Here is a 12,983-nt window from a genome sequence, read left to right on the forward strand (position 1 = left end):
GTACGTAGGACACCAGCGAAGAGGTGGCCTTCTGTTCCAGGCCCCCAAGGGGTTCTGAGGGGTAACCCTCTGTGGCAACTTCCGAAAGATGTGGCTCGGCAGTCCCCGCCACCTCAGCATCTGAGTCGGGCTCTGGTGCTTCTCCCAGAGGGCTCTTCCCATTTTTGACCCCTCCATTCTTCTGCTGCAAGTTAAGCACAAGATCATCTTCGCTCTCGTCGCTGTCAGCCTGGGTGAGGGGATCGTACTCCCCAAGGTCTGGGCTCTTCTTCCCTAAAAAGACAGAGACACAGAGGGTCAAGGAGAAACAGGAGGGAGAAACTCGCACGCAATACCAGGGCACTGTAAACACTCAGGGGAACACACAGGAAACAAACAAAAACACCCAGGCTTACAGCAGACTCGGACCTTGGTGGCTGTCTGAAAACAATGCCAGCAAAGAAAGGGGTGGAAAGAGGTGGCAGGGGAAGCACTGTGCTCTAGAATTATCGCCTTTGTGCAATTAAGAATATTGAGAAGGAGACAGAAATGTGCAAATTAATATCTGTTTTCAATGAAAACAATCTATGCTTGAGTCTTACTAAAACACCATGGATCTTGCATCAACTTTCCAGACACCTGACGCTGCATGTCACCCTAGATTTTCCTAGATCTGTGATGTCCTTATCTTTCCTGGTAAACTTTTAGAACAGTTCCTCACTGTTCACTGCTTCTCAGAGTACAATACTTGTGACTTCCCAACTGTTTCTATGGAAACCACTCAGAAAGCTGAATACTGAATGTCCTTGGGAGACACTTTACTGCAATCTGCCTTTGGAGATCTATCCTGTGATTTGGATGGCTTTTTAGTACCACCTTCGGTAAACAGTGTTTACCTCTAAAACTGTTATTCTGAGCAAGTATTCTGGCAAGAGCAGCAATCTAGCAGGAATATAGAGGTAGCGCACTTGTCTAGAAGCTGCTTTGTACAGCAAGCGCCCTGTTTTATTTAGAGTGTATGGCGACTTGGGGTGACTAACAGATGGAAAGGAGAGGAGGGCTTAAGCAAGTCACTCTTGGCCCTCACAGCCAATGACTGAATGTTTTTATGCTTTCATTTCATGCTACGAAAAGTTTATTTTTTCTGGTAAACTGTTACCATTGTAAATTCTACCGTTAAATCTTTTATTCAGGAGAAATATAAACAAGAAAAATACAACCTGGCTAAAAGGGGGGAAAGAAGAACGTTTGATGCTAATGTCTGCTGTGGGTCACTGTGGCCTCGGTGATATCATTTCATATAGTGTGCCTCAATTTGCAGAACACCGGAATTGAAGAAGTAAAACAGCATGGGGGATCAGATGTGGGACGTAAAATCTTTAGTGTAAAGTTTATATTTGTTACAACTAACAAATGATTATTAACATTTTATAAAATTATAACACCGAGTACTTTCCAAAAAACACAGAGGATACTGAGTAATCTGTCATTCTAATAACTAGACATTTCTATTTTCATTTTGAAAGTTGTTCATTTTGTCTAGTAAATACTGGATTTCCTTTTTAAAGGCACAAATTACAAGAAAATAAACCAATTAGTATTAGGAACTTAATTCAAAATAGTACTTCTAGGCCCACCCTGGAGACAATCGTCAGTAGCAAACTGAACTGCAAGGCCAACCACGAGTCCAGACCCCAAGCCAACCTGAAAACACACAGGGTACATGCGTGCAGGCCCAAGACCCAAACTGGAGCACTCGAGAAAGGGGTCTGCAGCATAATGAGACCCTGCTGAGGGACTCTCTCTCTCTCTCTCACACACACACACATGTGCACATACACTCTATCATGAATCAAATAAACTTTAAAAGAATACTTCTATGCCATAAGGTCAGTACAGATTTAGGCTAATCTCCTATAAGTTATACCTCCATTCTGTGCACCAAACTTTATTAATTAGGACACACCATGTCCTAACCATTCCAGAGGACTCGATGTATGCTAGTTTGCACATAGAGTCACACACAGGTTGCTGTAATATTAACTGACACTTTCTTTTCAGATTAACTTCAATTTTACATAAAGCCCCCATCATGATGGGTACAATATTTATTTTTTTCAACAAAGAAGTTTACAATTTTTTGTCTGTGGAGTGTTTCTTCCTTTGCACCTCACACCCTCCCTCAAACATCCACTCCTCTCCCTTATAGTCTCTGGTACCTATACTTACTCTATCATATCTTCAGTGCTTTTGATTTTTGACCTCGAGTACAGATATTTGGTACATATTAAGTGGGGATATACAGTGTATATATTTCAAAGTCTGGTTCACTTCACTTAACATTAAGCCTTTATCCACTTCATTAAGTCATTCACCCACTTTGAATCAAACGATAGAGTCTCATTGTTTCTTACAGCTAAGTAATATTCCATAGTATTTATGTGCCACAGTTTTCCAAACCAGTCATCAGTTTGGGGACACTTAGGTTGATTTCATGTTTTAGTGATTGTGGATAATGATGCAATAAACATGAACGTGCAGTCTTTCTGTTTTCCTGTCCTTTGGGTAAATACCAAGGAGTGGGATTACTGGGTCATATGGTAGTTCTATTGGTAAGTTTTGGAGGAACTACCATATTGTTTTCCACAGAGGCTGGACTAATTGAAATTCCTACCAACAGTGTAAGAGGGTTCCCTTTTTGCCACAGCCTCACTAGCATTTGTCTTTTTTTTTTTTATCCTAACCATTCTAACTGGGGTTAAATGGTATGTAATTGTGGTTTTAATTTGTATTTTCCTTATGACAAGAAACTGAGAGCATTTTTTTCCTATGTTTCTTGGACATTCATAAGTTTTCCTTGGAGAGTTACCTATTTAGCGCATCTGCCCATTTTTTTAAATAAGTATTATTTTTTAAAGAATTATTTTATTTAACTTTATTTATTTATGTATGTATTATTTTTGACCTGAGAGGGACAGAGTGAGAGGGAAAGTGAGAAAGTAAGCTACCAGGTCCAGGACTCCAAACGCGGTCAGCCATGTGGAAGTCTGGCACCCTTAACCACCATGCAACCTGCCAGCCCCTCATCTGCCCATTTTTAATTGACTTTTTTTTTTAAGGGTGAGCTCCTTGAGTTCCCTATATATTCTGGCTATCAATCCCTTACCTGAGGAATAATTTGCTAATAATTTCACCACTGAGGGTTGTCTTTTCACTCTAATTATTTCTTTCACTGTGAGGAAGCTTTTTAGCTTGATGTAATCCCACTTGTCTATTTTGGGGCTTATTGCTTATGGGTCTTATTTAAGAAATCTTGCCTACTCCATTGCCTTCGAGAGTTTCCCTTAAGTTTTCTACTAGTAGTTTTACAATTTGAGGGTTTACATTTAAATCTTTGATCCATTTTGAGTTGATTCTTGTGAAAAGTGAGATATAGGAGTCTGGTTTCATTTTTTTGCCAGTAAAACTTCAGTTCTTCCAGCGGCATTTGCTGAAAAGACTATCTTTTCTCCATTGCATTATCTTGTACCTTTTGTCAAAGATCAGTTGGCTGTTGGGAACCAGCAGTTAGCGTAATGGCTATGTCGCTGGACTCCCACATAGTCGACCGCGGTTTGCGTCCCGGACCCGGTGGCTTAAAACTCACACCGGGCGCGTGTGCGTGCGTGCCCAAGATCCCGAGAGGAGAATGGAGGAGAACGGATTGCGGCGTGACCATCCCCCCGGGGGGTGATTTCTCGCTTTCTGTCCCTAATGTCTCTCTCTGTCTGTCTGGCGAGCGCACGCACCCTATAGTGAAAATCTCTCCCCCCCCCAAAAAAAAAAAAAAAAAAGATCAGTTGGCTGTATGATCTGGCATTTATTTCTGGACTCTCTATTCTGTTTCATTGGTCTATGTTTCTGTTTGGGGGCCAGCACCATGCTGTTTTGATTATCACAGCTTTGTAATATATTTGGATAGTGAATAGTTGGGTAGTGAGATATCTCTTATTTTATTCTTTTTGCATAGTATTGACTTGGCAATTAGAGGTCTTTTATAATTCCACACAAATCTGTGAACTCTAATATTTTTTAAAGTGGTTGTTTGTTGTTGTTGCTTAACTAAAATACACCTGACAAACAAAATGTGGTATATACATAGTATAGAATATTATTTAGCCTTAAAAAGGAAGGAAATGCTAGAACATGGATGAACCTTGAAGACATTCTGCTGAGTGTCACAAAAGGAAAAACATGGTGTGATTCCACTTATATGAGGTATCAGAAGTAGTCAAGTTCACATAACCAGAAAATAAAATGGTGGTTACCTGGTAATAGAAGTAGAAGGAATTGGGGTGTTGTTATTTAGTATGTTTATAGCTCTCGTTTTCATGATGAAAAAGTTATAAAGCTTGGTTGTACAACAATGTGAGTATACTTAATGCTTAACTATATATTTGGAAATGGTTACGATGGTAAATTTTATAATACATATATTTTATCACAATTTCAAATTAAAAGGATGAAAATATACACAGAATTCCAAATTTCAGAGCTGAGAGAGAATTTAAAGCTCACAAAACCTACCCCTACCCCATTCCAGACTTGTTGCTCTACACAAACACCCACCAACCAGTCACTCAGCACACACCTGACCATAGCCAGTATTGGGCACCCCGCAGGTCTTCAATCTAAAAGACAGTTCTCTGCACTGATTCAAGAATCTCTCTGTGGACAGTTGCCAATTATTTATCCAAATCTTCATTTCTGTCCCTTCCCTTTTCCACATGCAAATCCTTCAAATACCTGAGGATACCAATCTTAAGAGATATATAATAATGTATTTAAAGACTCTGGTATTCACAATCAAACAAAAAGTCAAATCTTGGCTCTATCTCTTATTAACTATTTGCTCTCAAATTTCTTACCTTTAGGAGCTGGCAGGTGGTATGGTGGGTAAGGGCACTGGACTCCCACATGGCCAGCCATGGTTTGAGTCCTGGACCTGGTGGCTTGCTTTCTCACTTTCCCTCTCTCTCTTTCTCACTCTGTCCCTCTTGGGTCAAGTTAAAATAAGTAAATAAGGTTTAATCAAATAATTCTTTTAAAAAAATTCTTAACTTTATTGAGCCTTAATTTCCCTATTTATGACATAGCACCATTATTGTTCATATTTCATATGATGTCAAGAAGATTAAACTGTTAACATATGTCTGGTTTTTAGGGCCAGACTTACAGGGTACTCAGTGAATTTTAGCTTCTATTATCATCATGACCTTTATTACTGTGGGCATTATATCTCCTAATTGCCCTCTCCCCATCTTTAAACATCTCATCCCTCCTTTCACCTTGGAAGAACTTGAACCATTGTTTCAGATGTCCTTCAATATCCTGGTCACTTTCCTCTGTACATGATGTGATATGTGCTATTAAAAGCACAATCCCTGGGTGCAGTTTGATCAGAAAAGGTGCGGGCAGAACCGAGTGCTCCCTAGTCCAGACATTACACTACGATACAATTACTGTAACCTAGGATCCTGACAGCTCTCTTAGCAGTTACATCACACACCAGGTTGAGCTAAATCTCCCAAGCGTTTTTGTCTGGTTGGTTGGTTTTTGCCATAGGGCATATGCACTCCCTGGAGAGAAACAGAGACAATGAGAGGGAAAATGAGAAATCGCCCCCAGGGAGATGGCCACTCCGCAATCCCTTCTCCTCCATTCTCTTCACGCACATGCCCTGACATGATTTTCAAGCCACCAGGACAGTACTCAAACCACAGTTGGCCATGCGGGAGTCCAGCATCTTAACCACCACACAACCTGCTGGCCCCTCCTAGGCACTTTTAACACATGCTCAAGTCTTCCTATAATTGTACAGTTGGATTTTTAGCACCAAGTGAAGAAATTAGCATCAACATTTACATAATTCAATCTTGCTAGTCAGTTCCCCCTTGTAATAACAGCCTAAAGCAGCACCTTTGCCAGATGAAACCACTAAAACACTGGCTCCCAACACAGTTCGGAGGAAATGTTGTTTGTTTTTTTTTTTTATCATATCATATGCTATCATAGGCAGGAAGGACAAAATTCAGCTGCATATGCTACAGAAACTTGTAAATTTTTGAATAAATCTATAAAAATAATTTGCAAGCATTCTTTGAAAAGAAAAGCTACTGTTAAATATGTCCTTTTAGAAAGATGACATGCTTTGGGACCAGCAGTTGGCATAATGGCTGTGTCACTGGACTCCCATGTCGTCGACCACAGTTTGACTCCTGGACCCAGTGGCTTAAACTCATGCTGGGCGCGTGTGCGTGTGTGCCCAAGATCCCAAGAGGAGAACAGAGGAGAAGGGATTGCGGCATGGCCTGGGGGGGGGTGTGATTTCTCCCTGTCTGTCTCTCTCTTTCTGGTGAGTGCACATACCCTACAGCAAAAACCTCTCCCCAAAAAGAAAAAGAAAGATGGCATGCTTCAAGCCAATGATGGCAAAAAGAAGGGGGGAGGGGGAGAATGTCTGTCATACTCTCTTCCCTAAAAGCAGGAAAAAATGAAAAAGAAAAACATATAGGAAGGAAAACAGCCACATTTCCAAACCACAATTTACAGGTCATTGCCAAATGCAGTGCAAGATGTATCCAGCAGGGGAAGCACAGCAAGAGGGGATGCAGACCCCTACAACTCTTCGGCAATGCACAGAGCTCACAGAAATCAAAACAGTAATGAGGACAAATAGGATGAGAACCAAAGTCGATGGAGTGTCTACCACCACGGGCACTGGTCCAAGCATTTTATATGCCTTCACTTAATCCTCACAACAACCGTCTATGGTAGGTGTCACTACTTTATCAACAGAAACATTAAAGTTTAGAATGATTAAGTTGCCCAAGATCACACAACTACCAAGAAGCCAGGATTTAACCCAGGCATGTGACTTCAGAGTCCACTTAGTGTTCTAACAGACTCTATTTGCTCCTTGTTCCACAAATATAAAGTCAAACTAGTAATGTCTTGCTTGGAAAGACAAAGTTTGGGGGTCACAGAAACAACAAAGAGACTAATTCAACACCACAGGGCCAAAGGGGAGGTAAGCCAGAATGAGAAATACAAGCAGACATCTTTGCAGGCAGACACAATCAGTTCTGAAGAGGTTGAATTTTTTTTTTTTTTTTTTTTTTACAGATTGAGCCCCATCAAGAGACAGAAGCCACACAGCAGTTCAGGGAGAATAAGCTTAATATAAAAACAAATTATTAAGCAATGATCAGAGAATAAATATAAAGATGGGAAGAAACCCCTAGAAGATATCCTAGGAATGAGAGACAGTATCCAACGAAGGACTTGGAATTCACAAGGCCCAGGTCTACTTTCACAGAGCAGGCAACGAAGGTGAAGTGAGAGTTCAGAGGCAGTCAATTGGTGACTAGCACAACGAAGAGAAGTCAATGCTAGATCAGCACTCTGAGGCTCTGTGGTGCCCTGCGGCCTCCACAGGGAAGCTCTTCCACAGGGAACAGCTCTGGTGGGACAGGGACCTGAGTTACAGCCTAGCTTCCAGCTGCCCCAGCTCACATTCCAGACACCAACAGCCTTTGCCAAAACTGGCTGACAAACTACTGTCCTATTTAAATATGAGTAATAATGAGAAAGGCACATCAGTAGTCCTCATTCTGCAAGATACTCCAAAGTTCTATAAATATTCAGAAGAAATTACAATCAAATAGCAAACAAAAATGACTAAAGAACAATGCTGGACAAATTATACCATGGAAAGGAAAAAAAATAATGAAAAGACACTTTGCCATGGAGTCCAAACAAATCAAGAAAATCATCTTTTCTGAAAACAGTCTTCTCAGGAAACAATGGGAACAAATAACAAAATAGTTTTAGGGAAAAAAAATCCTTATTACAATCAGCAAGAAGAACAGACAGTGCTGAAAGGAGAATCAGAGACAGAAAAACTAGACTACTGAAAATCGAGCAAAATGAAACAGAAATAATGGCTGGCTGTTCTGAGCAGTTCCACCTTCCCCGCCCTTTCAACATCTTAGCTCAGTAAATCTTCACAACAACTCTTCAAAATAACCGCATTATATCCATCTTCAAGATTAGGAACTGAGGCTTGGAAGTTTGAGTAAGCAGCCCATAGTTAAACACTAAGTGAGACACAAGAATTCAAATCCAGTCTGACTTCAAAGTCTGTACTGGCTACCCATAAGTCCAATGGACAAGGGCAGGGCTTTAAAAAGGCTAGAAAGAACGTGATGGAAACCAATAACGAAAGTGAGCCAATACATGCGTAACAGAAGAGAACAGAAAAGGGAATGGAACCAAACACAATATTTAGACAAGATACAAAGAGATTCCTGCAGGGCCAATGTGTGGCATGGAACTTGAGGCGTTGGACTCCCACATAGCGACCACAGTTCAATTCCCAGACCTGGCAGCCTAGAAGTCATGCCGGGTGTGTGTGCTTGAGTGCCCAAAATCCCAAGAGGAGAATGGAGGAAAAGATATTGCAACATGGCCACCCCTCTCCAAGTGGTGATTTCTCACTTTTCCTCTCACCATCTCTCTGTCTTCCTCTGGGAAGTACACATGCCCTAAGGCAAAAACCTCAATAAATAAATAAATACAAATGGAACTTAGCATTCAACAAACAACAAAAAAGAAAAGAAAAAAGTTCCTGCAATAAATTAAGATATACAACTATAGTATAAAGGGTACACCCAAAAAAAAAAAAAGTGATATAAACATATCTCAGTAAAAACCTGGACTTCAAGGACAAAGAAAGAATCCTCGGAGCAGCCGACCAAAGAAAACAGAACCCAGGCTGACTTCTCCAGTCACACACAACACTAAAAGATAACAGAGAGTATCTCAAAAGCCCTCAGAGGACAAAACCACATAGTGTGAAGTCCAAGAACTCTGATCAGCCATGGTGTCTCGAAAGTAAAAAGGCAAGCATGCAAGAACTCAGAACTATCATATTCCTGTGCCTTTCTTTAAAAGATCATAGGAGATTAAGGCCACCCACCTTTTGAGAAGGATATTTACTTTTACAAAGGGAACTCTTTGAGAAGTTTATGGAAAATGTTTATGAAAAAAAATGCGTGGATTTCAAAACGCTTTTGTGCCAAAATAAATTCATATTGTAATTTCATTTATCCATTAACTCCTTGAAGTTTTCTCATACACTAATATAATATATATGTGTATTTATTTATATAATTATAATTCTAATATAAATTATATTATATATATAAAATATATAATATAATATAATATGTAATTATATTATATATGTTTGTATATATATTTAGGTAGTATAAAAATAAACCTCAGCTTGGGACCAGCAGTTAGCATAATGGCTATGTCGCTGAACTCCCATGTAGTCAACCGTGGTTTGAGTCCTGGACCCGGTGGCTTAAATTAACACCGGGCGCGTGTGTGCACGTGCCCAAGATCCCGAGAGGAGAATGGAGGAGAAGGGATTGCGGCATGGCCATCCCCCCCAAGGGGTGATTTCTTGCTTTCTGTCTCTCTGTTTCTGCCTGTCTTTCTGGCAAGTGCACGAGCCCTATACCGAAAAAAAAAAAATCCTCCAAAAAAAGAAAAAATAATAAATAAATACACCTCGGCTTTACTATTGCAACCACGAAATTCACTTCTCAGTTGCTTTCAGTCACCACCCTGTTTTTTAGTCAATGGAAGATTTTCAAAGAATCAAGAAAAAGGCACTGATTTCATAATTCATTAACATAAATGAGCTTTCCACAGTTACTGCTTTTCCTCTTCGGAAGCGTGAAGATGCTGATTAAATAATACAGACAAAAACATAAATAGGAAGGAAAGCAATTACCTTCTCCAGATCTTCTCAGGAAAATATACTAAAACCTATAATGTTCTATCATATACCACACCAAATAGTACACTGCACATATATGCATACAATTCTTTATGCTCTTGCAACTAGGACAAATAAAGCCACAGGTTAGTTTATCCAGGGGCACACGGTCACCGTAAGTTACACATAATAAAACTCACCACAACAGTAACATCAGGCCCTCATACTTGCTTCGGTGTTTGACCTTCAAACTTTAAAATGGTCTTTAAAAATATATACTTAGGAGATAAGCTGTCCTACAGGCTTCATGAATATCATATCGTCCTTCTGTTACTAATTAACCTCATTTTACACATGTGAGCCAAACATCTTTCCAGCGGAGCTTAGGGAAAGGATATGAGACTGGAATATCTTCCCAGCAACTGCCCTTTACCGCGATCTGCTGCTGGGATCTGTCATTAACTCACCATTACTTCAGGCCTCCCTTCAGGTATCACATTTCATAACCGACAATGCTGCTGGTGATAACACCTAACGCGGAGTAATTAACATGTGTCAGAGGTAAAAACCTCATTAAGTACAATCATCTCTTTCACTATTCCGAATAACCCTGTAGGTTAATATGGGAACGTTTCACGGTAATATTACTATTGCAGATGAGGAAACTGAAGCGTAATGAGATGAAGTAACTGGGCAGGTGAGGGCTGGATTTGAACTTGAGCCTGATTCATGCTCTGAGCCACAATTCTAACCTGCCTTCCTCACACATAAAAGTAATGAGGGTGTTACCAAAGGTAACATGACACAGTGGTCCAGACCGGGTAGCAGTCTCGCAGTCCGATGACAGGGTATCCAAAAAGAGCTTGAAGAAAGCAACTTCGATCTAATAATAAAGCTAAAAGTATTGTATTTCCGGTGGAGGGGAGAAAGGACAAGGGAGGGTTAGCAAAGGTGCAACTGGAAAAAAAGAAATCACACAGAGAATACAGGGTTACTGTATCTGGGTCTAAAGAAGAATCAAATATACTTCACTGCTAAGGGCCTCGCTGCCTTCTAAAACAGGCCCCAGGACAGGGCTAGGGGATTCCTTTACCCTTCCTGTCAACTGAACTCGATGCCACAGCCTCAGGATGTGGGCAGCACCTACCCCTTAAGGAGATACTATTCTACACTCAGGATCAAGAAGGCTGTCCTCTTCTAGGTGAATTAATCCCTCAAGTAGAGGGACTTGTCTCTAATGTAATTTTAATGGTATGTACACATTCTAAGGTATCTATTATTTATGTATCTTCCAGTGTTGTGGGGGGATCTCTGTCTGAGGTCATGATGTCTGGAGAAAAGAATGAAAATTCATACCCAACCCCGTGTGATCCAAGGTCCAGTGACTTGTTTCAGTGAAGCAGACTGGAAGCTCCTTGAAAACAAGGCCCTGCCATTCCCCTGAAGCTCATGCTGAGAGCACCTGACACCCCACCAGCCCTTTCTAAGAATGCTAGAGAAAGAAACTGCTTATCCCACTAGCATCTGAAGTGATCAGCAAACAAATGCTTATAGCTTAATGCTTACCATTTATTTAGGTAGAACCATACCTTTCGCTAAAGCCTTCATGTTGAAAATGTATTTGGGCAGAAGAAATAGATTTTTATTTAAATAGTGAGTTTCTAACAGTTCAATCTCGTTCTATCACAGAAGTTTAAGAGGAAGAGTAAAAAACTTGGAGCTGCTGCCCAAAGTGCTGAATGGGCTCTGGGAGTTGTCATCACCCGTCACCACTAGTGATTCCTTAGAGACGATTCCATACGTTATCTGCAACTTGCAGGTGCCAAATCGTTCCCCCTGCTTACCAACAGCCCGAGGCTGGGGAAATGGAATCAGAGGCTCAGGATCCAGAGTGCAAACACCCTGCCGTTCAAGGCCAGGCTTTTCCAATACCGCTGTGTGACCTTGGACAATTCGATTAGCCAAATAAGTCATTTTCCTCTTCTGTAAACGAGCATGGCAAGACCTATCGCACCTACCTCACGGCTGCGTCACCGCTGTCATTAAGTGGAGGAGCTGTTCCGCCGAGGGTCCCTCGCGCGCTGTCGCCCCCCGCCCCGGCCCAGGTCCCGCCCTAGACCAGAGGCGCTGGAGTCCCCGCGGTACCCGGTCCGCGGCGCTAGGGAAGGATGCTCCCCTCGCCAGCCCTCCCCCTGCGACGCCGGCCACACGCGCTGACACGCATCGCCGCAGCAGCGACCGCCGGCTCCCGGACCCCGGCCCCGCGCGGCTCCCCTCGACTCTCCCAGGCTCGCCCGGCGCCCACGACCCCCGCACCGCAGGGTGCCCTCCCGCCCCCTGGTGGCGCCAGGACCCCAGACCGCGGGGCTGCACCCGCCTCGCCTTCGGGCGCCTGCAGCTTTGCCCGTGTTGGGGCCAGACTCCGACCGGTCTTGCCTCCGGAGCCTCGCCTCTCCATCCCCCCAGGCCCAGCCAGGGCAGGGTGGTCGCCAGGCTGCAACTCCTTACCCGGCAGCTTGAGCGCCCTGGACAGCACGGTCGCCATGGCGGAGGCCCCGGTGCGCGTGCGCGCGCCCGCGTCCTGCCGGGAAGTGTAGTTCGCTGCCGGCGGTGAGCTGGACCGGGACCTGGAGAGGTGGGAGCCGCCGGGGAGCAGAGCCAGGAGGAGGTTCCGGCTGCGGCCGTCCGGCCGGTGTGCACGCTCTGCAGCTCTTCTCCGGCCTTCCTGGACGAGTCGCTTCGCCCTGAGTCTCACCTTCCTCATCAGTCAAATGGGGAGATAGCAACTGCCCTATAGGCTTGCGGCGAGAATGGAATGAGACAGATGATTACGGAGGAGCGGGTTGTGAAATATGCGTGGGCTCGGAATCAGACAGACTGGATTTGAATCCTGCCAGCCTCACGTATTAGCTAGGCCGTCTTGGGCAAGTCACTTCGTGTGTCTACCTTCAGCTTCATTTTTAAATGGGAGACAGTGCTACTACTTGACAAGGCTGCTGCGAGAATTAAACCCTATGCTGTGTTTAAAACACACTGGACATAGCTGTGGGCTTCTTTTAGGTTTCTTTTCTTTTTTATTTTTAGATTTTTTTAATAATTATTTATTTTATTTTATTTTATTTTATTTATTCATTCATTTATTTTTTAATTTGACCAGAGAGAGATAGAGGATGAG

The 12,983-nt window shown here is 42.5% G+C and overlaps 1 protein-coding gene across 1 annotated transcript in view; it reads right to left on the reverse strand.

Moving 5' to 3' along the window:
• FAM234B (family with sequence similarity 234 member B) overlaps window positions 1-12,595 on the reverse strand; it is a 40,066-nt gene extending 27,471 nt beyond the window's left edge. Inside the window, exons 1-2 of the mRNA XM_006164783.3 lie at window positions 12,317-12,595; window positions 1-273 (exon numbers count right to left, since the gene is read on the reverse strand). The exon at window positions 1-273 is cut by the window's left edge and continues 121 nt beyond it. Coding sequence (XP_006164845.2) covers window positions 1-207 — 207 coding nt within the window. The 5' untranslated portion in view covers window positions 208-273; window positions 12,317-12,595. The remainder of the gene's footprint in view (window positions 274-12,316) is intronic.
• Between the last annotated feature and the right edge of the window lie 388 nt (window positions 12,596-12,983).

The sequence above is a fragment of the Tupaia chinensis genome, unplaced genomic scaffold (genome assembly GCF_000334495.1).
Source record: "Tupaia chinensis unplaced genomic scaffold, TupChi_1.0 Scaffold143728_1, whole genome shotgun sequence".
NCBI lineage: Eukaryota > Metazoa > Chordata > Mammalia > Scandentia > Tupaiidae > Tupaia > Tupaia belangeri.